General features: G+C 44.0%; 1 protein-coding gene and 1 long non-coding RNA gene across 6 annotated transcripts in view; one reads left to right on the top strand and one right to left on the bottom strand.

The window, feature by feature from the left end:
* The window catches only part of PTPRG (protein tyrosine phosphatase receptor type G), a 659,416-nt gene extending 647,629 nt beyond the window's left edge, over window positions 1-11,787 (top strand). For all 5 annotated transcript variants that reach the window (XM_075938464.2, XM_075938462.2, XM_075938461.2 and 2 more), the window contains 2 exons: window positions 3,279-3,414; window positions 6,223-11,787. In XM_075938464.2, coding sequence (XP_075794579.2) covers window positions 3,279-3,414; window positions 6,223-6,369 — 283 coding nt within the window. In that variant the 3' untranslated portion in view covers window positions 6,370-11,787. The remainder of the gene's footprint in view (window positions 1-3,278; window positions 3,415-6,222) is intronic.
* The window catches only part of LOC112546378 (uncharacterized), a 49,667-nt gene continuing 31,500 nt past the window's right edge, over window positions 9,244-27,410 (bottom strand). Inside the window, exon 4 of the long non-coding RNA XR_003090063.3 lies at window positions 9,244-10,478. This is a non-coding gene — a long non-coding RNA (uncharacterized LOC112546378). The remainder of the gene's footprint in view (window positions 10,479-27,410) is intronic.

Below are 27,410 nucleotides of genomic sequence, written 5' to 3'. Positions count from 1 at the left end.
TGAAGAAGGTCCAGAGAAGAGCAACAAAAATGATTAAAGGCCTAGAAAACATGACTCATGAGGGAAGACTGAAAGAATTGGGCTTGTTTAGTTTAGAAAAGAGAAGACTGAGAGGGGACATGGTAGCAGTTTTCAAGTACCTAAAAGGGTGTTCCAAAGAGGAGGGAGAAAAAAATTTCTCTTTGGTCTCTGAGGATAGGACAAGAAGCAATGGGCTTAAACTTCAGCATGGGAGGTTTAGGATGGACATTGGGAAAAACTTCCTGTTGGGGTGGTTAAATATTGGAATAAATTGCATAGGGAGGTTGTAGAATCTCCATCACTGGAGATATTTAAGAGCAGATTGGATAGACATCTACAAGGATGATCTACACCAGGGTTTATACTGGGAATCAGCTGTCTCGACTTGTGTCCGATCCCCTGGTTGCACCTCTTCTTTTTAAATGTATTAAGAGCCTGGTGGCTCCTCCAAGCACCTAGTGACTCTTAATACATTTTAAAAGTAGAGGCACAGCATCTGGGATCGGGTGCAAGCTGGGAATCAGCTGATACCCCACACATGCCTGGCCACCCGCTGTGGCTCTGCAGTTTCTCCCCTTATCAATAAATCGAGTAGTTGATGGAAATTCCATCGACTATTCGATTAGCTGATTAAATGCAGTTTAACGTTCCTAGTTTATAGTGGGTTTATTTTGCTCTTCCCTGAAACTGTTCTGTGTAGCCATTTTGACATCAACTGGGCGAGCCGTAAACTCCCCTTCTTCTCCTCTTCCCCTCCCCGCCTCGGACAGGAGGTATCGCTACTTTCTCACACGTAAGTCGTTTTGCAAAGCAACCGAACATTTCTGTGCCCAGTAACATTTCAAAGGCTGATTATAGAGGGTCCTAATTTTACATCACACGGTCACTGTTACTGATGCTGTGCAAACATTCATGGCAGTGTCCAGCACTGGGAAATGCTACTGGGGAAATCTTTGAGGTTGTCCTTAGTTTGCAAAAACATTATCGTACACTGTGCCATGGACAGCTAGGCTAATAACTGAGATGTAAAATCACTTTTTAACATTCTGCTGCTGCAAAGCAACCTTTTTGTTAACATCCCTGTGTTGTGACTGCAATAGTTTGTCATGACAAACTTCTACAAAGCATAGTTTGGGTGGGGCAAGTGGATTTTCTCCCTGCCTGCCTCTAATGCATAGTGTAAGCTCTGTGGGGTTTGGGCAGTTTTTATTAATTTGAGTTGAATTAGTATTAATATTAATGATTTGGCTAATCTCTAGTGCAGTTTTGCTGCTCTTGCAGTATTCAAGATTGTGCTGTACAAAATGAGAACCATTATCGATTTGGGCATTTCAGGCTAGACTCCCCTCTCCTTCTCCATCCCAGAAAAAAAAAAAAGCCTAAAACAAATCCTCAAAACTGCGCTTCAAAAAGTGCTGAGTTATTCTTCTGTAAATTGCTTTTTTGGCTTATTTGTCGTAGTCAGTGATTTTTATTTTTATGCCTAGTATATAATGTGTATTGCACCTTTGATTTGGAGGCTGAGCAAATGTAGCTGAAAATGAAAATCTCTCTTTAGTATGTGCAACAGCCGCATCCAATAATCCACTAATAATTACAACTGCAGATTAATCCCAATTGTATGGATTTGCAAATACTAACAGCAAGTGGGATTTAAGAGGTACTTGGTAGACAACTTGATGAAGAAACTTTCTAAAAAGTTCTAGAACTCCACCTTTATAGCACATGTTAAACACTGACTGTTTATATGCAAATTTTCAAACATGGCTGCCTCTATTTAGGCACCAAATTAAGGATCTTGTGGTCTGATTGTCCAAGATGTTGAGCATCAATTCAGGATATTGAGAGCTGCAGGTAATCAGCCTTTCTGAAAACCAGCCCATTCGTGCCTTACACGGGCACTTAGGTGTCTCCTTTAGGCTCCTATGTCATCTCTAATCCATGAAGATGGTCAGTTCTCACAGGAGCCCTGTCTCATCTGGTAAGTAAATAAGGAAAGGCCTGTGCTGACAAAGGCAAGGATACCTCACTTTTGGCCAAATTGTGTTTGCAGTGGTCGTCAGAAATACACTACGTTGAGGCAGTGTTGCGTTTCGTCGTATTGAAATGAGGCTGAAACCCGTGGAAATAATAACTTGTAGTCCTGGAATTAAAGACCATATTGCAATACAAACATGGAAGGGGAGGCAGACTCAAAGTTGGCTTGAATCCTTTGCACCCTTAATATTCTTCTAACCTCATTTTTGCATTTCTTTGCCGTGAGCTTATTGCCATGGACATGGCTGGAGCTAGCAGCATACCAGCAATCCCTGGAATGGACGTTTTACCTGACACCAACAAATTCCACATTGCTCTCGAGCCACAAATCCTTGGTAAAATTCTGACTGGGTGCCTCAGAGACTCAGTGTCAGGCCACGTCTGGAGGTCAGTCTTCTGGCATTTGATTTAGCGGGTCTAGTAAAGACCCACTAAATTGAACACTGAGGGCACCCTCATTGACGCTAGTACTGTGACTTTTTGCAAGGAGTAAGGGAAGTCAACCTCCCACTGGGGGGACAGTGCCAAACTTCAAATTAAGGTGGGTCGACTTCAGCTGTCCAGTTAACATAGCTGGAGTTGCGTATTTAATTCAAACTTATCCCCTACTGTAGAACTGGCCCCAGTAGCATTTCTCAAACGCCTTTGTATTTGAGCCACACCATAAAGAGCTAAACCATTTGCGTACAAACAAGACATAGCCCCTTAGAAGGGTGTTAATGAGATGTTTGTCATTGACTCATGGCCACTTAGCATCCGAGTTAGACTGTCTTACATAATTGTCAGAGGAGGAGGAAGAACTAAGCCTCGTTTTTGTTGTAATGGTGTATGGTTTGCTTGAGTTCCCATAAACATACTATAAAATATGCTCCAACATAATGGAAACACTGCTACACAAAAAGAACATGAAAAGTAACTCTGCTTTTGTGCCATCCAAGTGGGGTATTTTTAAAGGGTTCACATTATTTGGGTATGATTCTTTTGTCTGAGAAACGGCAGTTAGCTCAAGATAGCAAGAGCATGGTTAATGCTGCTTTTTTATTAAAATGGTTACAAATGACTTGTTCGCCCATCTAGAATAGAACATGTAATATTTCTAAAAAATAAAGGAAACCATATATGTAGCACTTGGGTAAGCCTCGAGCCATGCTCTGTGGCAGTTTGCAAACACACCCAGTTCACCTCTGCACATCTGAACACGGTGGTGTTATGGTTTGCAGGTATGGAGCTGTGTCAGCCGGAACGCTGTGTGCCCTGACCACCCTGTCCCAGCAGCTGGAGAACGAAAATGCTGTTGATGTTTTCCAAGTGGCAAAGATGATCAATCTTATGCGGCCTGGAGTATTTACGGACATTGTAAGTCTTTCTGTGAAGGATCAAACTGGTCCTTTATAAGTCTTGTGCTGACAAGTAAAACTCGAATTAAATCCCTCACCCAACATGGTGTCCATTTGCCTTGATGCCTTTACTGTCAAGCAGTGGAAGTTGCTTAATGAGTATCTTTGTGTTTTCATGCAGCTACAAGGCTCTCACAGGCTACATCTAGAGAGCTGGGCTATTCTGGGATACTGTAGGTATCTGCATCTTTAAAAGCGCCATTATTTCAAAATACAGGCAGTCCCCGGGTTACGTACAAGATCGGGACTGTAGGTTTGTTCTTAAGTTGAATCTGTATGTAAGTCGGAACTGGCGTCCAGATTCAGCCGCTGCTGAAACTGACCAGCGGCTGACTACAGGAAGCCTGAGGCAGAGTTGCTCTGCCCCGGGCTTCCTGGAATCAGCCTCTGATCAGTTTCAACAGGCTGAATCTGGACGCCAGTTCCGACTTACATACAGATTCAACTTAAGAACCCCAGGTATCCCCAAGTCAACTGCTGCTAAAACTGATCAGTGGCTGAATCCAGGAAACCCGGGGCAGAGCAACTCTGCCTCGGGCTTCCTGTAGTCAGCGCTGGTCAGTTTCAGCAGCGGCTGACTTGGGGACGCCTGGGGCAGAGCAGCCTGGGGGGACGCCTGGGGCAGAGCCGCTCCTCGGCGCTACTGGACCAATCCTTCAGCACCCCAGCTGCTCTGCCCCAGGCGTCCTGATTCAGCCGCTGCTGAAACTGACCAGCAGCGGCTGAATCAGGACGCCTGGGGCAGAGCAGCTGGGATGCTGCCGGGTTGGTCCAGTAGCGCCCAGAGCGGCGCTGCGGGACCAACCGGCAGCGCCCCAGCTGCTCTACCACAGGCGTCGGGAGAAAAGCCTGGACTGCTGGGGGGGAGGGTACTAGCTGCGCCCCCCCCCCCCCCCCAGCAGACCAGGGAGACGCAGGCAGGGGACCGAGACGCACCGCGGTCCCGCCGCCCGGGTCCTCCGCGGCTTTGCTCTGCATCTCCCTGGTCTGCTGATCTGCTGGAGACCAGCAGACCAGGGAGATGGGGAGCAAAGCCCCGGAGCACACCGGCAGCGGGACAGCCGCGGCGCTTCTGGACTGTCCGCTGCCCACGTGCTCCCTGGCTTTGCTCCCCGTCTCCCTGGTCTTCTGGAGACGGTCTCCAGCAGACCAGGGACACCTGGAGCAAAGCCGGGGAGGCGGAGGGGTCCCGTGCCTCTGAGGCCTTGCTGTGGCAAAGCCTGAGAGGCGCGGGACCCCTCCGCCGCTGCGGCTTTGCTCCCGATGCCTCTGGTCTGCTGGAGACGGTCCCCAGCAGACCAGGGGCACCCAGAGCAGCTTTTCTTGCCCCGGAGGTCGAGGTGGCGGGACCGCTGCGCTTTGGGCAGTCCCGCTGCCTGCGAGCTCCGGGACGAGAAAGCCCCGTTCGTAAAGTGCGGATCCGACATAAGTCGGATCCGCGTAACTCGGGGACTGCCTGTAATGGGCACGCTATTCCGGTGTCCCTGTAACCCTCATTCCACAAGGGTTAAAGGATTTGTCGGAATAGCGCTTTATTTCCAAATTGTTTTGAAATAAGCTATTTTGAAAAAATAAGCTCTGCAATGCAGTTACCTCGAAATAAGCTATGTAATGTTATAAAATAAGGGTGCAGTGAAGATGAACCCACCCAGACTCCCCACTACATTAAACCCATTCTGAAAATAATCTGCTACTACTGCTTCAGGAGAACCAAAGAGAATGAGCCCTAGTGAAAGAATGGGCCTGGTTCCAGGGCCCAATCCAATCCCTCTGTACTGAAAATGTGTCAGAGTCTCTGGGGGTATCGATGCTATCCCAGCATAGGGGATAGAGGTGGGACTTGGCCATAATACACTGTACTTCAGCTGTCCTTGTCTGGTGGCCCCAAACCATAGCAAGTTGGTGTAGTTCAGAGTATCCCCCAGACTAAGATCCAGAATCAGGTAGCCATATTGGGCTCCTTCACCCAAAGTACCATCTGAGCATCTAGCCTAGCTACGTAGTTAGTGGCCATTATATACTCAGAGCCAATATGCACAAAGGCCATGAAGTCTCTGTCATTCTTTCTGTCATTTTACATAATCATTGCTTATAAATTCTGCAGCATTGGTAAAAATACACTGTTATGTGAAATGGAGGAAAAAAAGAAACTGGTGTAATTGGAAGGAACCCCGATTAGCACAGTATTATATGTGCTTTCTAGAAAATATTCCCAGTGTTTTATAAGTGTATTCAGCAGGGAGACAATGTGAATGAAGTGCAGTGCATTGATGAATTGAGCCCTTAGCCATGACCAGACTTTGCTGTCTTAAGCATCCAAATTTGTATGCATGAAATTGATTTAAAAAACCCTACACAACTGACAAAAATAATGCTTCATATTCTATAACTTCTGAATGCTTTCACATGGTAACAACAGTTCTCATTATGTCCCCTGAAAATGGGAGGATTTTAACTCTATAGTTTGAATACTTGCCAGATATGGTAGCACTGGCTGGGTGGAGAAAACGGCAAGATGAAAGTAAATTTGAAAGCATGGCAGCATGCCTGTGAAGTGCATTAGTTGGGCATGACCTATTCCTGTGTTTCGGGACCACATTTAATTGTTGCAACCATATTGGTGATTTCACTGGCCCTCCCACATTCATGAGAAAATACTGGTTTCATTTTGATAACTGTTCATGATCAGCTATACTGGAAATGCAAAGTAGAAATGCCTTCTCTTAAAAAGCATGGGGATTGACACCATATGTCCTTTTCATTCCAGGAACAGTACCAGTTTCTTTATAAGGCAATGCTAAGCTTGGTGAGCACTAAGGAAAATGGAAATGGTCCCATGACACTGGACAAAAATGGAGCTGTGATGGCCAATGATGAACCAGATCCTGCAGAAAGCATGGAGTCTCTTGTCTAATTGGAATCTTGAAAAGGCACTTAATTTGTAGAACTTCTGAAGACTGCGTGAACTTTTTTGAGGCCTTTTTTTGCCAGACTCTAGGTTATACAATAACCCAATTACTTTTTTACACTGATAAAAGTTTTGATATTTATTTTTTGCCATTTTATGTCTTAATGGTATCCTACTGAGCATTTGCACCTCTGTTTATTTCACACAGTGAACCGCAATTTTACCTAGTTTGCACTATCTGATCAGTGTTACTGCCTCTAATTCTCTAACACAAAAGCAAGCCCTGATGTGACATTCCATGACAACAAACATGCTACTTTTTAGTTTAAATGCAGTGAAGTTTTGTTAATGATAGTGGCCCTTGAATCTTAAATCCTGAATGCTAGACCAGATGGATTCTTTCTACAAAAAATACTGCACCCCTTCAGACACCTAATGTTTATTGCTTTCATTTTAATTGTTGTAGGTTTTCTGTATTCCAGTTCATTGGATAAGCAATAGTCATCTTTTCTTGATACAATGTGGCAGGTGATTACTAGCAACGGTGAAGGTATAATAGCCTCACAGAGCTGAAACAATTGCTTTTGTATTGTTTCAGATTCTGCTTTTGTATATTTTGAGGCCTAAGCATTGCTTTCCGTAGAACATATAAATTACATTAAAAAAATGCACAGAACAACTCAGACCTGCGACATGGTCACACTACATCTTCAAAGTTTCCCCAATTATTCAGAGTAAAAATGTCAGTTTTAGGTTTTAAAACCGCCATATGGGAAAGTGTTTTATTTTTCATTTTCATCATAGCAAATTCAACGAAAACTGTGCTACAATCTAAAAAAGGTCTGTTTTCAGATACACAAAGGTAACAATATTTTACATTACTAAACAATTCAATATTTTAAACACATTAATTTCCTTACTATTTCTTGAACAGGACCTCACACCTACTGGTATGTCACATGGCGAAGACAGACGTTTCTTAATTTCATAACTGTTAGATGCCATTTTTACAGGTGTGTAATTTTCATATTTTAGTGCTAAAACATAAAGTACTGATCCATATTTACTGGTGAAGCAAACTAATAAAAATAACTACCTATAAAAGTACATTCTTCCTCTTATTTTTTTGCCAAGCTAATTATTTAGTACAAACCTTTTGATTCCATTCTCCCTCCCACATAAATCCAAAATTTTTCCCAAATTAATTTATTTAAACAGTGTTGTTATCTTGAGCATTTAGGTGTAATTCCCTCATTGGTTCCCTAATCCTGTGTAGAGTACTTAAGTCCAACCTTATCTAGCAAAACCCTTAAGTACCTGCGTAAAGCTAAGCACATCCCTAACAGCTTTGCTAAATAGGTATGATTTGCTCTAAAACTGGATATGTTAATTTGACAGTTCAGCTGTTTAGTGTAGATGTAAAGGCATACTCCCTTATAGAGAGGTTTATTTTCATTAGTTTTAAATTTCAATCAAACAAAAAGGGCACTGTATTGTTTCAGGACTTGCTGTCAAAATATTACAGCATATTGTTCACTTAAATGTAAAACCATGTTGTTTTTTTCTCTGCTTCCAATATTCCCTTGTTAGGATGTAAGCATCTGCCAGGCAACCCCACTTCTTTCGTTGAATTATTAATTTGGATTTCTGGAGGGTTAGAGATAAGCTAGTGATTCTGTGCATTTGCATTCAAAAGGACATTTAAAGTGAACTTTTAAATAATGTTAAAAGTAGATATACGGGACCCGATCGTTAGTTGGGGTAAATCAGTGTAGCTTCACTGAAATGAATGAAGCTCTGCTCCGTCACACAGGCTGAGCAGCTGGCCTGTTATCTGTAGTGATGGAGAGATCACTTCATAGTGACAGCCCTGGTTAATCCAGACTTCTGAGCCTTTGAAAGATTTCACCCAATAACAACTATGTCATTTACCTTGATTTGATCTGAATGTATTTAACCTTTTGATACTAGTGGTCCAAAATAACTGCTGATGCTCACAGCGATGAATAATACCTTTGTGTTTTCTATCAGAAAATCCCATGTCCAGCAGCAAGGAACTAATTCCAATAAAAAAATGTCAAGAGGTCTCAAAATGACGCTTTGGTGGGACCATCAATAGTTAGAGTTAGGCAGCTCGGCACTCCAAGGTCAGCCAGTTTAATACACTAAGGCCAGGTCTATAGTAGACCCAGAAGGTTGCCTTAAGGTATGCAACTCCAACTACATAAATAAGGTAGCTGGACTCGACATACCTTAAGCTGAGCTTGGCACCCTGTTTGCAGAGGGAGATTTGCTCCCGATGGCTTCTCTTACTCCTCACAAATGGAGGCATACAAGCGCTGACTAAGGGTCTCCTCAGCATTCGATTTAGCGGGTCTAACACCAGAAGATCAGTCTCCGGCACGATAAGTGGAGAGGTGGCCTAAGAGTTCAGATTGGCTTTCCGATTGCTTCAATAGCAGGAGTCCTACAAGCACATTTCAAGCATTGCTGTCTGCACTGGGGGCTGGGGCTGAAGCGGCTTCCAAATGACATTAATTTGCCAGTCTGGGCTGATGCCAGAGCCTTCAATGCACCCACTGCTGGCAGTGGCTGCTGCCCCAGGAAATTCTAACTCTTGGCACAGAACTGGATTTGATCAGCTCACATCTGAAAGATCTGAGTTCCTAGGGGGAATATAATTCAAATCCTGACAAGAACAGAATGGCTTGCAAATTAACAGAGGTATTTAGAGAGCTGAATTTGTTCAATCCATTTCGAAATCAGTTACTCTGCATTTTGGGGGAAGTAGCAGCTCAGTGGAAGTGGGCTGTTTTAATGATACACTGCATGACTTTCCTTAGGATGATTCCTTACATTTGTACCACTTTTTTTTTTCTAAGTCCAATGAGCTGTGGGAACAGAGTTGAATTGTGGTGGATGGTTTTGAAACCCCTGCATTTGTATTAGCATTTTCCCATATCTGAAATACTAACACAGGTCTTAATCCATGGGGAAATATCTCAGACAGATGTCTTGACTTTTCCCTGGATTTTTTTTTCTCATGAGAATCAAGAAAACTGTGAAGTAAGTAACCAGAAGGATGGTAGTGTCCTGTTGGCTAGGAGGATGGGTAGAGCTAGGAGTTTCATGTGATGGTCAGGATTAAGAGTGCATGGGCCAAATTGACCCCACTGTAAACAGCTGCTATTCTACCGACTTAACAAGATTTGCACCTGGGGCTGCTTGTGACTGAACATATGTTAATAGATCCTTACTTACCGAGGTATGATGAGATGCCGGCATTGGTCTGTCACGCCAACGGCAAATCCCACACGTGCAGAGCAACAAGTTGACAGATCTTTGCTGTCACCACTCTGTCCCTATCTGCATTGTGATGACATTTCAATCGTTATTACAGTGGAGTTGTGATATCTTTCAAACATTGGAAATTCTCAAAGGATGTGCAAGTCTGCGAATTAGGAACAATTTAATCATTACTTGGCTGTAAGCTATGGTCTTCACCACTTGCGCTCAGAGGGAAAGGGGAATAATGGATGGCAAACAACTCTGTGTCTATGGGGATGTTTGTGTGAGTGCACGCACATATGCTTTTTAGAAAATAGTTCCCCATGTTTTATAAGTGTGTTCAGCTGGGAGACCATGTGAGTGAAGAGCACTGATGAACTGAGTCCTTAGTACTGACCAAGAATTTCTGAAAAAGCTGCTGTCTATTAACAACATCCAAAAATCAGTGGTGTTCACCAGAACCCCTGATCCTTCAAGCACTTACCTGTATGTTAAACTTTACACAGGGGAGTAGGTCTGGTCAAGTCAGTGACAGTTCTCGCAAGTGTACAGTGGAGCACACTGAGTGTTTGCAGGGCCCAGGGCTAAATAACTTTCATTCTAAAGCAGCATTTGTCCTCAGCATTTCAGAATGTCTGTTTCTAAATATGAATTTTGGAAACAAAAAAAGGCTAAAGTTTATTTTTTATGTTTGATTCTGGTCTTTTATTCCTCTATTGTGGATCCATTCTGTGTTTCTGGCTTTACTTATTGGATCAGCAAGGTTTCAGTTCTTCTTCAGATATGACTGCTTGAATTGCTTCAGCCCAGAGTGACGTACTGGAACACTAGAAAAACAACATTTTTAATGACACAGCCCAACTGCCTGGTTGTAAATCCTTTTCTGTTTTTTAAACAGATGAGTTTTGTTTAAAAGTTAAAATATAGATATCAGTTTTACCAAAGATGCATATTACTAATTGTCAGCAAAAACTTAAAGAAAAAATAATAAAATGTAGGAATCTTAAAATATTTAGCTGTCATGCTCTCAAATTCATTCTCTTCTGCCATCAACTTCTGTGTTCTGCAGTTTATGTTCAAATGGTGCCAGTGAATTTTTATATGAAGGCAAAAAGGCGTAATTGTTAGTCTACTACATGGCTTTAATTTCCCCCACTTTCTCTTTGTTGCCATTCTGACAATGTAAACTGCATTGGCTTTGCATAGCTAAGGAGAAGAAACACAAAATGGAGTGAGAAAGAGAAGGAACAGTAATGAAGAGATTTGGCCTCTACTTTATCTTTGCTGTTAAACTGTTTTTAGTATTTTTGTTAAATATTTGCAACGGGAAGCATTTTCTACAGATGATAATTTAAAAAAAAAGTCTTGAGTTTTAAGAAAAAACATGTCTCCAAAAGAGGAGATAGTCAATTTTATAAAATGTCACAACTCTCCAACATTTGGGGTAGTGACTCTTTTTGTTTGTTTTGTTAGAACATTTGAAACTAGCTAGCAGCCATTGTTTCTAAAGAACTAAGCATTCATGTCTACTCACATTTCCTTTTCCTTCATTTTTAAATAGCAGAAAGCATTAAAACTGTAAATATTTTGTTGCTTGGGTAAGCATCTTCTGGGAACTTTGTATCTATGGTATATAATCATAGAATTTTATATTTTCATATAAAGCTAATTTTTTTCTAGTTTCAACTCCCTCATAGTTTTTTTTTGTGGTGGACATGTGAATACATATTTTCTGTGTATTGAAATAGTGAAACACAATCATCACATTCCAAAAAGAATTCAACACACATAATTTTTGGGGAGGCAGTGATTGTGAACGTTGGATTTTCTTTCAATTCCATTGTCAAAGTGTGTGCAATAGGAATTAGATTTAGCCAGCCATTGGAGAAATTTGTTTCATTGATTCATTGTGGGAGGGAGAGAATTGATGTTTGGTTTAGGGAAATTATTTTTTGTTTGCTTTTAATTTTGTTTTTTATTTTAAGGGGGGGTTGTTTGTTTTGGGTTTGGGATTTTTGGTAACTTGAAAATCTCCTTTTTGTTATGTTTAAAACTATATCAAATCATTCTATTATAGTGTTATTTAATATGTAAATTGTATTGCTATACATAAAATAAAGTATGGTTTTTGATGTATTTTACAGACTTATTTGTTACTTCTACCAGCTTTGCATGCAACACTAAAGTTCAGGTGTACATTTCATTAGAGAAGGAATGTTCCTCTATGCAAAGCCCTGATGATGTTATCCCTACTCAGATGAAATTTCCATTGACTTCAGTGAGTAAGAATAAGGGCCCTGATCCAGCACATCGCTACTGCACCCAAGAGTAACTTCACTCATGTGACTAGTCCTGTCAAAGCCAATGAGACTGCACATGTGAGTGACTTAATGAATGAGTTGGCTTGATCAGAGTGTGAGGACTTCAGGCTTTGCCCCCAGCAGAACTTTCTCTCCGTATGGTTAATGGTTGTTTCAGTTGGTGTGTTTTTGAGCCAATAGCTCCCATTAGTGGATCTGGGAGTTGTAAATATTTTGCAAACATATCTCTGTATATCAGAATTTTGCCTTCTCTGCTGATTGCATCCATTCACTGCATGCACTGCCTTTTTAATTCTCATACAACAATCGCTTGGGCTTGTGGGTACAGTGCTCAGCAGCTCCCCCGCTGGCGGTAGCATAGTACTGCAGCTGTTCTGGAATTACAGAGGTTAAAAACTATAGGGGCAGCCTCTGATGCAAGCACCAGGGTGATTTCTCTCTGTCAGAGGGTATGTCTAGACTACATGGCTCTGTCGACGGAGCCATGTAAACTAGCTTTCCCAACATAGTCAGTGAAGCGGGGATTTAAATAATCCCCGCTTCATTAAAATAAAAATGGCCGCCACACTGTGCCGACAATCAGCTGATCCGGCACAGTGCGGGAGTCTAGACGCGGATCGGTCAACAAGGGAAGCCTTTGCCGACCGATCCCTTATGCCTCGTGAAACGAGGTTTACAGGAGTGATTGACAAAGGCTTCCGTTGTCGACTGATCCGCGTCTCGACTCCCGCGCTGTGCCGGATCAGCTGATTGTCGGCACAGCGCAGCGGCCATTTTTATTTTAATGAAGTGGGGATTATTTAAATCCCCGCTTCAGTGACTATGTCAGGTAAGCTAGTTTACACGGCTCTGTCGACAGAGCCATGTAGTCTAGACATACCCAGAGAAATCACATGCATACGCTACAATTACTGTCTGTTGTTTTCAAAGCCCAGTGTGCTGCCAGCTTTTCAGGACTCTGGGGTTTTGAGAAATATTTGTATTGCTGCATTTATGCCTCAAATATTTGTATTTCCGTGCCCTAGAGAGGAGCAGACTGAAAAACAGAGGGATAGGCAGGGTATGGGAGTTGCCTCCAGGACTGTTGTGGAATAGTGGCAGAAATGGGAATAAAGCCCAGATCTCTTGACACCTGATCACACCTCCTAGTAAGGGGGTTTTCAACCTATGGGTCGTGACCCAGGACTGAGTCACACAATATCGGGCACTAGGTCACCTTGCTGCAGGGAAACCCAATGACTAGTGGAGGTGCTAAGTCAGGTTTCCTGACTGTCCTGGCACTGTGAATCACCAAGAGGCCAGCAGCCAGTCTAGGCAGGGGGGCACAGGACTCCATGTGTTGGCTCCACCCTAAACATTGGCTCCACACTCCCTTGGCCAGTTAAATTGTTACGTTGAGAGCATCTGCAATTTTCTTCAACCGTGTCATGAGAACAAAAGTTTGAAAATCACCGTTCTAGAAGACCTGCCGGAAGGTGTGACAGAATGCTGCTGCATCTGTTGGTGAGTCACATGCAAACTGGTGACCATCACTCCCAGGTGAGAGGAAAAATGGTGGCCCAGTGGCCCCTTTTCAGGTCAGAACGGTATAAAGGAGCCTTACAGTAAACAGAAGCCTGATTCTCCTTTCTTAGGAGCTATCTCAGCAGCGCTGTTTGGAACATGGAATTTTAGAAAAAGAGGTGGCATTTGTCCCATTATGCTAATCTCAGTTACTGTTGTGCTGTACAGTCTCTTTGGCTAGGAAATGGCTAGGAAATCCATCCTGAATTGAACAGATGGAATCAGGCACATGACAGACAACAAATGCTAAACAGAGACCCATCTGGACAAGTTATACTTTGAATATGTGACAGAAGCACGGTTGTAGAAACCCCACTCACCGCCAGATCTGTGCACACAGAGCAGGCCAGGATACAGGGTAAACTGCGCTGTGCATGTGCAGAGAGAGAGTGAGAGAGAGAGAGGGCCCTTCGTTACTAGTTATCCATCTCCTAATCAAATTCAGTACTGAGCCTTAGCCATTTGCCACTCCAGAGATCAATCGTCTGACGTTTGATTTAGCAGGTCTAGGTAAGACCAGCTAAATTGAATGCTGAGGGCAGTTCCAGTTAGTACCAGTACTCCTCCCAGTCACCAGGAGTAAGGGAAGCTGATTGGAGTGTTTGCTTCCATCAGCCTCCTACTGAGAAGACAGCGCCACACTCAGCTTAAGGTAAGCCAACTCCAGCTACATATTTTACATAGCTGTAGTTGTGTACCTTAACCTGGTCTTCCAGGTTTAGTGTAGACGTGGCCTTAGATTAATGACCCCGTTGTGCTGTGGAGTTCTTGTACTTCCTTGTTCAGCATATCTTTTGCTATCAGATTATGTGAAAAAAATAGGGTGAGGCTGGGAGAAAGGAAAGCGTGAGAGAACTTTATGGGTTTTCATCATGTTCTGGAGGAAAATGGCTGCAGAACCTTACAGAAATGGGAAACACGCAGTAACTCATTGAGACTTTGGCCCCACAAGCAGTGATTTACCAACACTTCCCACTAGTAACGTTAAGCCTGAAATAACAGTATCAGGAAATCCCAACTTCTTGTGTACTCAGAGCTAATAAGTTTAGCCTTTTAAAACTCCAGCACCTACTGGCTGTCCTTTTTAGCAATAATAGAGCCATTCTTATGAAATGAGATTAAGGTTTTCTTCTCCCCTAGCTCATTTGTAATGTAAAACAAATATTGATCTTGTGACTTAGACACATTGAGCACTGCGCAGGGCTTGCTGTACTGACATGTCAAGACCTGCCGTCAGATCACTCCTGCTTTCTGGTTCCTGCCTGCTGTTAGTCCATACTGGTCATGTTTTCCCAACTCTGCAACGCTTTAAGCAGTGAAGAGTCATATATCAATTATTCCTGGATTGTGCATTGACCAAATTCAACTGTGGGTAATTCAGCATGACTTGCCTAAATCTCCCTACGTTTTTTACACTTCCATTCCTAAAAAACTGAGCCATTATTTTGTGCTGTGCATTCCAGCTGCAGGGGACATGAGCTCTCTTCTGTACACACTTAGTACTGTCTTAAAGGCCTTCACAATATTGAGTGCCTTCGAGGGGAAAGGTAATTTATTTGGGTCCATGGTTTTTATCATTACAGGAAATAACACTGGTTATAAATTTGGCATTCCCTGCTTCCTGAAATAATATCAGTTCAGCATATGGCCTGACAAATTCTGTAATGCATCTGCTGAGTTCTGAGTTGCTCTGTGCAGACCCTGTCTTTGAGAGGCCAGGGGATTCTTCGGCACGTTTGCTGAGAGAGAAACGCTAAAGCTGACATGACAGACTTGAACTGCAGGATAGGTGACAGCTGCAATGTCCTGATCTCTCACACTGCCAGGCTGAGGATGAGAACGGCCAGGCCAGTCTTGGAAAGAGGCTGCCAGCGTGGTTACTCAGCTGGGGGAATGGACTGTAGTGAATGTCCTGTAGAAGAAGGCAACTCCCTGCAATTATGTACTTGTTGGACTGCCTTAGCAAAAGACTGATAGGGGTAGGTCATGAAACAATAGTTGGTGGCTTCTTCTGTCTGATGGGAGATTCAGCAAGACAGTGAGGAATTTTCCTCCCAAACTTGGATTTTTATCTTTCATCATTTAACTCCTTAAAACAAAGCCTGCCCTGGCTGGCACAGGAAAGGCAAACAGAGCTGCCACCCAGCATGTCTTCTGCAGTGAGTCCTCTGCCTGCTAGGGAAGGGCTCCTTCGGGGAAATACCTCCAAAGCTGGGCCCCGCAGAAGCTCATGGGATGCAGGGTGACACAGTTGAGAAGCTTCTTTTCCATCACTGTCTTGAGCATTAAGAAGACTACTTATCCCATTGCTTCTGCATGTAGGTGAGGGTTGCATCATCTTATGCCCCTTCTCCCTCTGCACCAGGAGTCTCAAACTCCCAGGCTGGGGGTCATCTATGACCCAAGCACTTCCCCAATCCAGCCTGCAAAAAAGTTTGGAAAAGTTATTTGCTGGCCCAGGGTGGCGGGTGGCAGATGATGTGTGGGGACTCACCCAGCAGGACCCAGGCCCAGTGCTCACACAGTCCCAGCCACAGAGGGCATGCTTGGTCCAAGTAGCTATGCTGGCTGCCTCCACCACAATGCGACCGTGCTGACCGAGCAGACATGCTTCTGCAGCCAGCAGGGCAGAACTGGTAGGTTTCACTTTCAGATACCTGGCTGGAGACGGGGGATCCCAGTACAAGGACGCGGATGTTAGTGGCGGGGACAGAATCCCAGTGCGAGGGTGCGGATATTAGCAGGAGGAAGGATATCCCGGCCTCCTTAGGCTATGACATGGCAGTGCCAGGGTGAGGTCTCGGTTTCATGTCTTTTGTAGGATACAGTCTCGGTTTGGGCTCCTGGTCACGGGGAAGTTTCACTATCAACTTGCATATGCTGTACTGTCAACCCCAAGCATTCAAAACCCATGAATCAGTTCCCCTGCCCACCAAAAAGAGAAGGGCTTCTTGAAATCACAGATTAAAAATACACTTGGGGATCTTTTTATTCGACATCTCATGTTTGAGGTCTTTGTCTGAACTTGGGGCATGTTTTCTAGCTTTTCTACACAACCCATGAGACCTGATGTCTTCCTTTAAAGATAAAGGAAAAAGAAGAAAAAGAAGGTGGGATTCTCTTCTAACACCAGGCACATCTACAAGCATCTAAACCATGAATGGTTTACTAAGTCAGAGTGATGGTAATTGACAGTGGTGCAGGAGGCATCAGGGAGTAAAGGGGGTGCCTGCTGAGCCTCTAGAAGGATTTAAGGACTGGTACTGGCCCTGAAACCCCTGCCCTACATACCCCCTCAGTACAGCATTACACAGGCAGTGTAGCCCTTAATTAATATGTGCCTACTAGCACCAAGGCTGTTACGGGCTGACTTTGATGCACACTCTTTGGGTGAATGGATTATGGATCTCTTGGGTGCTCCTTGAAAAGTGATTGGTCAATTTTGATAAGATCTGACCTTGCTCAAGAACTGCTGATGCAGCGAGAGGATCGGACCAGGTCCAAACGGACATTAACATTGCCAAAAGGCAGATTCAAATTCAAATCCAAGGTTTGCAGGTGGGACCCAACTACATTGCACATGGACAGTTACAGCAACTGGGCCTGCAGCTGTGGGCATATGATAAGGCACACCTTTGCTCAGCTGTGTCTAAAAATCTGGGTTTATCTTTCTCCTTTCTTGTTGTTTGCATGACTGTAGTGCCTAGATCCCTAGCCATAGCCTGTCCCTATCCTTGTACTGCCTCTTACATCGGGGGGAGTGACCATTAATAACTGTCCTCTGAGAGTTACTTCAAGGACCTCTCGCATCGAGTGGTGGCCTGGTATAAAAAGCCATGGGAATGCAGGAACGCTCTCATACTAAGATGTTCCCCTCAGTTCCAACTGCATCAAGGAGGGCATCTCCGAACACCTGAATGCTTCTCTGATGCCTGCAGAGTCCTGACCTGCAAAGAACTCCTGTGGTGGGTGGATTGTGTGAATGCACAGAGGCACCACACATACTGGTAAGTCACTCTGCTTTCTCCCATCTGTTTCCACTTATGAGAGGAGATTAGCAATCAGTGTCCCCATGAGAGCATAGGGGGAGAGGCGTTCTAGTCAGGAATAGCCTATAGCACTATGGGAGCATAATGCCAAGGCCAGTGGGTGATATTCAGTAAAGGTCTGAGCACAACGCCACATGGCATAGCACTCTGCCATGAGCACCTGGCTCAGGCAAGCTACAGAGGCAGCTGTGACTGTAGTGGGCACGTCTTCAGTCGATGCGCCAAAGCGCGCTCTTCTGGTGTTCAATTTAGCGTGTCTAGAGAAGACCTGTAAATCAAACGCTGAGGGCAGCTCTGGCCAGCGCCTGTACTCCTCATAGTGGTGAGTGTGACGGATTTGTGCAGGTGCAAGCTCCTCGCTCCCTCCCCCGTCAGCCCCCGAGCAAGTCTGGAGGGGGGGACGAGGCCCTGCGAACCCACCGTCTGGGTTTGTCTCCTTGGCCCCTACCTGGGGTCCTCTGCTTGGTGTCCGGGTGAGGGGGCGATCACCCCTCAGCCCCTAACGACTGAGGGGGTTCGGCAACCCCTTTGTCGGGCCCCCCCTCCTCGGCTTTGACGGGAGAGGGGGGGTCGCCGCGTCAGCGCGGGGCCTGACCTTGGACCAATGTCCTCCTGCGGTCTTGGCCGCGCGGGTTTGAGGATTCCGGGGAATTGCTTGTGGATAGTGCTGATGCGGGGGAAGGGGAGTGGGGGACCTGGGCCCTCCCTCTCCTCCGGGTCCCAGCCCGAGGCCCTAAGTGGCTGTTGGCGACCAGCTGTCGCCCTCCACGGCGGACGGGGCTGCTGCCCTCAATTCGCCCACCCACGGGCGCCAAAAGGACCCTGCCTCGGGCTCCTTCCACTCCCCGCTGACTTGCCCCGGTAGCGGCTCAAGGCTCGGGTCACTCACCGCTCCGGAGTCGCCGGGCGCATCCCAAGGCGAGCCACCAACTGCCGAGCCCGTCTCTCCTCGCCGCCCGTGGGGTCGGGGTTCTGGTGCTCTTGGACGCCAGGGCGTCTGCTGCTGCACTTCTCCCCCCCCTGCCGGGGCGTCCCCGGCCTTTGTGGTCGCTGGGGGATGACGTCTGGGCGGTGAGTCCCACCCCGTCGGCGTCCCTACCCCCGTGGCTGCCCCGTCATGCTCCCGTGCCCTACGCTGGAGCGTCAGCCGGGGCGGCAGAGCCGGCCGCTTCCCCGCCGCCCGTGTTCGGCCCCGCCTCCCGCTCCCGGTTCCTGCTGGCGTTGCGGGGCGTCCGGACCCCAGCGCCGCCGCGCCAGTGTGCTCGCCTGCCGCGGCGGCCGTTTTTCTAGCCGGGGGGGGGGTTCTCCCCCGGCCGCCAGTGCGGACCCCTCCGGCTCTGTCACAGTGAGGAGTAAGGGAAGCTGACGGAAGAGTTTGCTCCAGTCAGCCTCCCTCTGAGAAGATGGCGCTAAGCTCTGCTTGAGGTAAGCCGACCCCAGCTATGAATTTTACATAACTGAAGTTACGTACCTTAAGCCAAGCTGCAGGGTCTAGTGTAGCCTTGGCCTGTGTCTTTAAACTGGAGGAAATGGTTTGCTAGCTAAGGACTAACAATACAACTCTCAAGCCAGTGGGAAAGCGATTGTTTAGTAATGGGTTCCCCTGCTGCTCCCAACGGGCAACAAATAATTTGCTTGAGCTTCTCAAAGACTGTCCTTTTGTGGCGATAGGACAAGGCTCTTCTTACAGCTAACAAGCGCAAGCAGGACCATCCTGAGTAAGACTGGAGTCTGGGGAAGAAAAGGAGAAGGAGATACATCTCCTTAGACCCCTTGTGGCAAATCAAATGCTTCCTTTCTAGTTTCTGGAGCAGTGTCATGGGGATCTCTTGAAGCTCACAGCTTTCAAGGGGTGACCACGAGGAAGGGAGCTGAGGCAGGAGTGTCCGGTTGTAGCTCAGGTTTCTGTATAGATGTTGGCACAGAGGCCGAGCTTTTAAGCACCCAACGCAAAGGTAGGAGGCTCAGTCAGAAGGTTTACGGAAGCCAAATGCACTTGAAGTTTCAACTGCTTCTCTGCCTGTGGGATGAAGGCACGTCAGGCAGGACATGGGAAGCCATGGGAGCTTCCCCCAGGCACAGGAGGATAAGCAGATTGCATAACTTATGAACCTGCTACAGCAGTGGTGGACAACCTACGGTCCAGGGTGCATTGCCCATGACACATTTTGTTTACTGTTGCCCACAGGCCGGGTTGCCAGATTCCACTGATTTCCATCAGGATAGTTGTTTTTCCTACCGATATTGCTACAGTGACACGCCAGTAAAGCAAGGGCACATGAAGTGAGGTTTACTGGCTCTTTCGAAAAAGCGCCCTGTTTTCGAAAGAACCACGTCTAGACTGCAGTTTCAATTTTGAAATAGCGCTTTTACGTTATTATGCAAATAAAGCACGGGATATTTAAAACCCAGCTTCATTTACACTTTCGAAGTGCTTCGTTTACATCCCTCTGCCAACAGTGGGATGTAGTCTAGATGTAGCCTAAAGGTGCTATGTCCCATAAGTGGCGATGCACTGAGGCCATCACAGAAAAAGCTTACTTTTCTGCAATAACTTTAAAATGGAGATAATTATATTTTACCCTCCTTTTTAATAACACACTTCGAGAGCTACTGGTGGAAAGTGTTACATAGCATCTTTCCAATTGTCTTGGTCTGAGCACAAACAAAGTATCCATTTAGTTCCATGTAAAACCAGTGCTTAAATTTAAATTTCCACCAATTCTAAAGAGGCATTAGACAGGAAAAACTCACCCATGTTTTATATTGGTATCACTGGTGTGAATAAAGTCACCCCATGTGTGCTGGAGTGCAGCCTTTCAAAAGAGATTGTAACTATTTGACAGATGTATTTAGCTGTCTGTGTTCTCGCACTCCACCCTACCCCCACCCCTGCCACCATCCCATGCTAGCTACCCCGGGTACCTTAAACATAAATAGAATATATATAGAAAACAGCTCCCTCCCTATTGCCGTAATCCATCCTGATATAAATGTCATGAGTGTAAACATAAATATTTCAGAGGGGTAGCTGTGTCAGACAGTTTCAGTGAAAACCATGAGGAGTCACGTGGCACTTTAAAGACTAATACATTTATTTGGGCAAAAATTTTCGTGGGCTGGAGCCCACTTCATCAGATGCACCTGACGAAGTGGGTTTCAGCCCACAAAAGCTTAAGTCCAAATACATTTGTTAGTCTTTAAAGTGCCACAGGACTACTCATTGTTTTAATATACTTTATAGAATATAGCTTTTAAAGGGATGAGATATTTTAGTCCACGCTATTAGAAAAATGGACATTTACTACGTGTATGAAGAGCGTCCAGTTTAGAATGGCCATCAGTGTTTATTAAACAGCTATGTGCATGATCGTAAAATACAACAAAAACAAAACTATATCTTGTCTAGTTTTTAACAGTTGCAAGTTATATGCAGAAAAGAAGACACGCAAGGAAAGGGTTAAGGCAGTTACTTAACACACACATTCCCCTACTGCTCATAGAAAAGGTTATCGGAAGTTTTAACAAGTGGAGAAAGCAGCCTCCTGCATGCTTAAAAATAGCTCTTCTGACTGCAAAACAGGATATGAGTGGGGAAAACATTCATAAATGTCCTTAAAAGTTCAGTAGGTAGGGTTACAGAAAGATCTTCCTTCTGAATTTAAGTGCTTCAAATAAGCTTCCTTATTACTTAAATCCAATTTTCTAGATAACCTCTTACATGGAACCAGTTTGACATATGTTGTGCCTTTGCCTGAAAGTCTTTTAGTGAACTGTAAATTCATTGCTGCCTGTGAAATTGGCTCTAAGAAAACCTTTTCTTTCAGAGGAAGTGGATGGTGGTTGTCTGGTATCAGGATATAGGTTTTGTATACAGCTGGAAAACATTACTATTCTCCTAATGGCAATATATTGCCTCAAATATATAACCATATCAGTATTGTATTTCCTTACAAATCTAAGAATAGAGTGTTGTTAATAATAATATGCAACAACAGAATGTTTTTCCAAACTGATCTTGTGAAAGGTGTTATAATTATACAAAGCTAACAAATATCTGCAAGAGCAATATTTTCCCAGTGGGCCCATGCATGGCACTTCTGTCTGTTTTGCAACAGTCTGTTTTGTTGTACATTGTCTCTAGAAGCAACAGTAATATATTAAATTGGTTCCTTGTGGAGTACTGGAGTGAAAGAGTTTTCGTCCATGAATCTTGCTAACTGCACTACTCAGAATTCAGACCCAGAAAACAGCCCCCTACATTTTCACACAACTTTAATAGTGGATTGATCTAGCAAAGTCTCATATGGCTACAGCTGTGTGACCTTTCCAAATACACTGGGAGAACCTCTGTAAATGCACTGGGACTCAATTTGTCAGCTGAACAGAGTACCTTCTGCAAGGTGGCACCTCTGCTTTGTGTAGGACTCCTCGCTAATTCACAAATTTCAGTTATTTACAACAGGTCTTTCGGTTGTTCATGTGAATTAGGTAGGCTTTGCTGTATCTTCAGTTCTAATGAGGCGACAGTGAAAATACACATTGTTTCATTGACATGAGGAAGATTGAGGGTGTTCCAACCAATAAACCAAATTAAATGAAACAGCCTTTGTTATATAAAAGGCTTGCCAAATAGAAAGGTATCAGGATACAAATGGGCAAGCCAGTTAAATGCAATTGGCATGAATTTATGCAAATTACACTTGAAACTTCAAGTAAGGAAAATAAGCCAGGTTTTGTCGTCTTTGTGCCTATGATCCCAATTTCTGTGCTCCAGTCTTTAGCTCATAGGAGCTTAAGTGGGACCTTAGTGATGCACAAACTTTGTGCCAGCCTGCTGCACAGGGGTGAATTTCAGCCTGTAGTACAATTCCCCCTGCTTTCTATCTGAGGCACCTCCTAATCCCATCTCTTCCTTTCAAGATGAGTGCCTCTGTCAGCCTGACAGATTCTCCATGGATTTCTAGACTGTCTTTCATCCACATATCTGGGGCTGCCACGGTCCTTGCGCTGCTCCCTTGCCAAGATATAAAGCTCTGTTACTCTGTTTCCTACTTCTTAGGTCCAACGAGCACTTTCTAGAAAGGTCATCTTAATCTTTTGACATTGGATTAAATGTCTGTAGCACTGTTATTCTACATCTTGCCTGCATTAGAGGCCACAATTTTAATTGATTTTCCTAAACCACCTCTCAACTCTCCTGCCTGGTAAGTGTGATGCATTAAATTTCCATATAATTAATACTCCTGTTTGATTTCTTGCTCTAAAAGACACCTGTGTATAAAAGGGACTCAAAAGCATACAGTGTCTTAATGCCGTGTTGCCATTTCACATTGCCTGCTCTCAGTTGCATTTCATGGCATTTGTTTCTCATGGATTGACAAGCCAAAAATAAGCTTCAGGGGGTAGCTGAGTTAGTCTGTACATAAGAAAAGAAAATGAACTGGTAGCACTTTATAGACTAACAAAACATGTACTGTAGATGGTATCATGAGCTTTCATGGGCACACCCCACTTCTTCAGATGACTGGAGTTTTGAGTTTAGGATGTGCTGACCCAAAATAAATAGGATAGAAGGGGGAGGGGGGAAAAATGAAGGGTTGGGAGACAGGGACTGAATTTTCTATACCCTCTGCTCCCTGTCTCTCACCCCTTCCTTCCCCACCCCCCCGCCCATTTATTTTGGGTCTGCACATCCTAAACTCAAAACTCCAGTCATCTGAAGAAGTGGGCTATGCCCACGAAAGCTCATGATACCATCTACATGTTTTGTTAGTCTATAAAGTGCTACCAGACCATTTGTTGGGTTTTTTTAATCCAAACACAGACCTTCAGAAGTGGAGATCTTGCTTTTAACACAGCCAGACAAATAATTTATGCCCATTATTTAAAAAAAAAACCTATATGCTTTCTACAATAAACTTTCTACAATAAAGCTACTAATAGCCATTCTCTACCTTAAAAGGGATGGGCTAGACAGCAACTATTTCCCCCACCTTTTAAGCTAAATTTATTCCAATATGGTACATTCTCAGCAGTCATAATCTTGGATATTAGCTTCAATTTAATGAATGCACTTTGAAAACTCAATAGAACATAAGGACAGTACTGTGTCAGACTAAAGGTCCCTCTAGTCCAGTATCCTGTCTTCCAACAGTGGCCTATGCCAGGTGCCCCAGAGAGACTGAACAGAACAGGGAATCATCCATTCTCTGTTGCTCATATCCAGCTTCTAGCAAATAGAGCCTAGAGACACCATCTCTGCCCATCCTGGCTAACAGTCATTGATGGATCTATCCCCCCTGAATTTATCTAGCTCTCTTTTGAGCCCTGTTTGGCTGTGTCTAGACTACATGCCTCTGTCGGCAGAGACATGTAGATTAGACACATAGGCAAAGGCAAATGAAGCCGCGATTTAAATAATCGCGGCTTCATTTACATTTACATGGCTGCCGCGCTGAGCCGACAAACAGCTGATCAGCTGTTTGTCGGCTCGCGCGCTAGTCTGGACGTTCCCCCTGTCGACATCAAAGCCCTTTGTCGGCAGCCCCGTTATTCCTCGTGGAATGAGGTTTACCGGGGCTGCCAACAAAGGGCTTTGATTTCGACAGGGGGAACGTCCAGACTAGTGCGCGAGCCGACAAACAGCTGATCAGCTGTTTGTCGGCTCAGCGCGGCAGCCATGTAAATGTAAATGAAGCCGCGATCATTTAAATCGCGGCTTCATTTCCCTTTGCCAAAAAACAAATCTACATGCCTCTGCCGACAGAGGCATGTAGTTTAGACGTACCCTTTTAGTCTTGGCTTTCACAATAATCTCTGGCAAGGAGTTCTACAGGTTGACTGTGTGTTTGTTGTGTGAAGAAATGCTTCCTTTTGTTTGTTTTAAACCTGCTCCCTATTAATTTCATTTGGTGACCCTAACTTCTGTGTTATGAGAAGGAGTAAATAGCACTTCCTTATCTTTCTCCACACCAGTAATGAATGCATAGACCTCAGTCATATTCCCACTTAGCTGTTTCTTTTCCAAGCTAAAATGTTCCAGCCCTATTGATCTCTCCTCTATGGAAGCCTTCCCACACCCATAACTATTTATGTTGCCCTTTTCTGAACTTTTTTAAGTACTAATACATCTTTTTTGAGATGGGGTGACCACATCTGCATGCCATATTCAAGATGTGGGTGGGCATGCTATTGATTTATATAGATGCAATGTGATATTCTCTGTCTTATTACTATTCCTTTCGTAATGATTCCCAACATTCTGTTTGCTTTTTTGACTGCCACTGCATATTGAGTGGAAGTTTTCAGAGAACTATCCACATTGACTCCAAGATTTCGTTCTTGAGTGGTAACAGCTAATTTAGTCACCATCATTTAATATGGTGGGATTGTTTTCCAATGTGCATTACTTTGCATTTATCATTTGAATTTCATCTGCTATTTTGTTGCCCACTCACCCAGTTTTTGTGGGATCTTTTTGAAGCTTTTCAGGTCTGCCTGCAAACTTTAATATCTTGAGTAATTACGTACCCTCTTCAAATTTTCCCAGTACAAACTCTGGGGACCTCTACTAGTTCTCTCTCTATTCGAAAACTGATAATTTATTCCTACCCCTTCTTTCCTGTCTTTTAACCAGTTATCAGTCGATAAGAGGATGTTCCCTCTTATCCCATTACAGCTTACTTTGTGTAAGAGCCTTTGGTGAGGGACCTAGTCTAAGGCTTCCTGAAAATCTAGGTATACTAAATCTAAGTATCCTCTGGATCCCCCTTCTCCACATGCTTGTTGACCCTCCTCAGAGAATTCTAATAGATTGGTGAGGCATGACTTCCCTTTGCAAAAATCATGTTGACTCTTCCCCAACAAATTATGGTCATCTATGTCAGTGTTTCGCATCCTTTTTTTATAAAGTACCCCTTTTAAAAAAAATTATAAGTACCCCTAGGACCTACTGTTTTCAGACACACAAATATTTTTTCTACCATTCCAACACATTTATTTAAACAACTTAATCGTAGCCGGGTGGGTGATGAAATTTTTGGGTGTAAAAAGTACAAAAATAATAAAGCGCTGTAAATCTTAAAACAAAAATTCAGTTTTCTCCAAATTTCAGTCCACCCAGATTTTTCTCAAGTACCCATAAGGATACTCGTAACACTGGTTGAGAAACACTGATCTATGTGATTGAAAGAACATAATTGTCAATCAGTTTATCCGGTACTGAAGTCATACTAACTAGCCTGTAATTGTTTGGATCACCTCTGGAGTCCTTTTTAAAAACTGGCATTACATTAACTATCCTCAAGTCACTGGGTACAGAAGGTGATTTAAATTGTAAGTTAAAACAGTTAGTAAAGAGTTTTGCAATTTCAAATCTATGTTCCTTCAGAACTCTTGGGTGTATACCATCTGGTCCTGGGAACTTATTACTGTTTAGTTTATCAATTTGTTCCAAGACCTCCTCTGACCTCTCAATCTGGGACAATTTCTCAGTTTTGTCACCTAAAAAGAATGGTTTAGGTTTGGAAATCTCCCTCTTCCTCAACTATGAAGACCAAAGCAAATAATTCATTTAGTTTCTCTGCGATGGCCTTATTGTCCCTGAGTACTCCTGTAGCATCTTGATTTTTCCAGTGGCCCCACTGGTTTTTAGCAGGCTTTCTAAAAACGAGGTGTACCGGTAGTTCGGAATAGGAAGCCTAGTCCGAACTACCTAGTTCGAGCCCCGTGTAGCCGCGCTGCACGGGGTTCGAACCAGCGGGGTTTTAAAAATGGCGGCTCCCCGCTTATGCAAATGAAGCCCGGGAAATTCAAATCCCGGGCTTCATTTGCAAGTGCGGTATGCCTACATTACCCTCCTAGTTCGAACTAGGAGGGTAGTGTATACATACCCTAACTGTTGCTGTGGTCTAGGTACCACTTGCATTGCTCAGTTAAACTTGCACTGTACCTTTTAATTTCTGTTTAACTAACCTTCTCATTTTTGTGTAGCTCCCCTTTCTCAAATTAAATGCCACAGTGTTTGGCTGCTGTGATGTTTTTCCCACCACAGGGATATTAAATGTAATTATATTATGCTCACTATTTCCAAGTGGTCCAGCTATTACCTCCTCATGGACCACCAGATCCTGAGCTCCACTTAGAACTGAAACAAGAATTGCCTCTCCTCTTGTGGGTTCCAGAACCAGCTGCTCAAAGAAGCAATCATTTATCTCTGCTTCAAGTGCTGAGGTGGCATGTATCCAATCAATATAGGAATATTTGAAATCCCCCATTATTACTGGGTTTTTTTTTAATAGCCTCTTTAATCTCCCTTAGCATTTCACAGTAACTATTGCCATCCTGATCATATGGCCGGTAACATATCCCTGCTATATTCTTATTATAGCAGGGAAATACTATCCATAGAGATTGTATAGTACAGTGTAGTTCACATAAGATTTTCTCCTCATTTGATTTTACACTTTCACATATAGTGACACTCCCACATAAGCATGACCTGTTCTGTCCTTCCAACATATTTTGTACCCTGGTATTAAGGTGTCCCATTGTTTAGCCTCATCCCACCAAGTTTCTGTGACTCCTATTATATCAATATCCTTATTTAATATGAAGTACTCTAGTTCACCCATCTTATTAGTTAGACTTTTAGCATTGGTATATAAACACTTTAAAAATGTGTCACTTTGTAAATGTCTGCCATTACATAATGCAATTGAATGGAGACTCTTTTTCATTTGACGGTTTCTGCCTGTATTTTATCATTTTCCATCCTTTACTCCTTACTAGGACATAGAGATGCTCCATTAATAGATCATCCCTT

Source organism: Pelodiscus sinensis, chromosome 11 (assembly GCF_052426305.1).
Source record: "Pelodiscus sinensis isolate ZL-2025 chromosome 11, ASM5242630v1, whole genome shotgun sequence".
In the NCBI taxonomy this organism is placed as follows: Eukaryota; Metazoa; Chordata; order Testudines; family Trionychidae; genus Pelodiscus; species Pelodiscus sinensis.
Note: the sequence above shows the minus strand (reverse complement) of the source record. Positions and strands in the feature narration are given on the sequence as shown.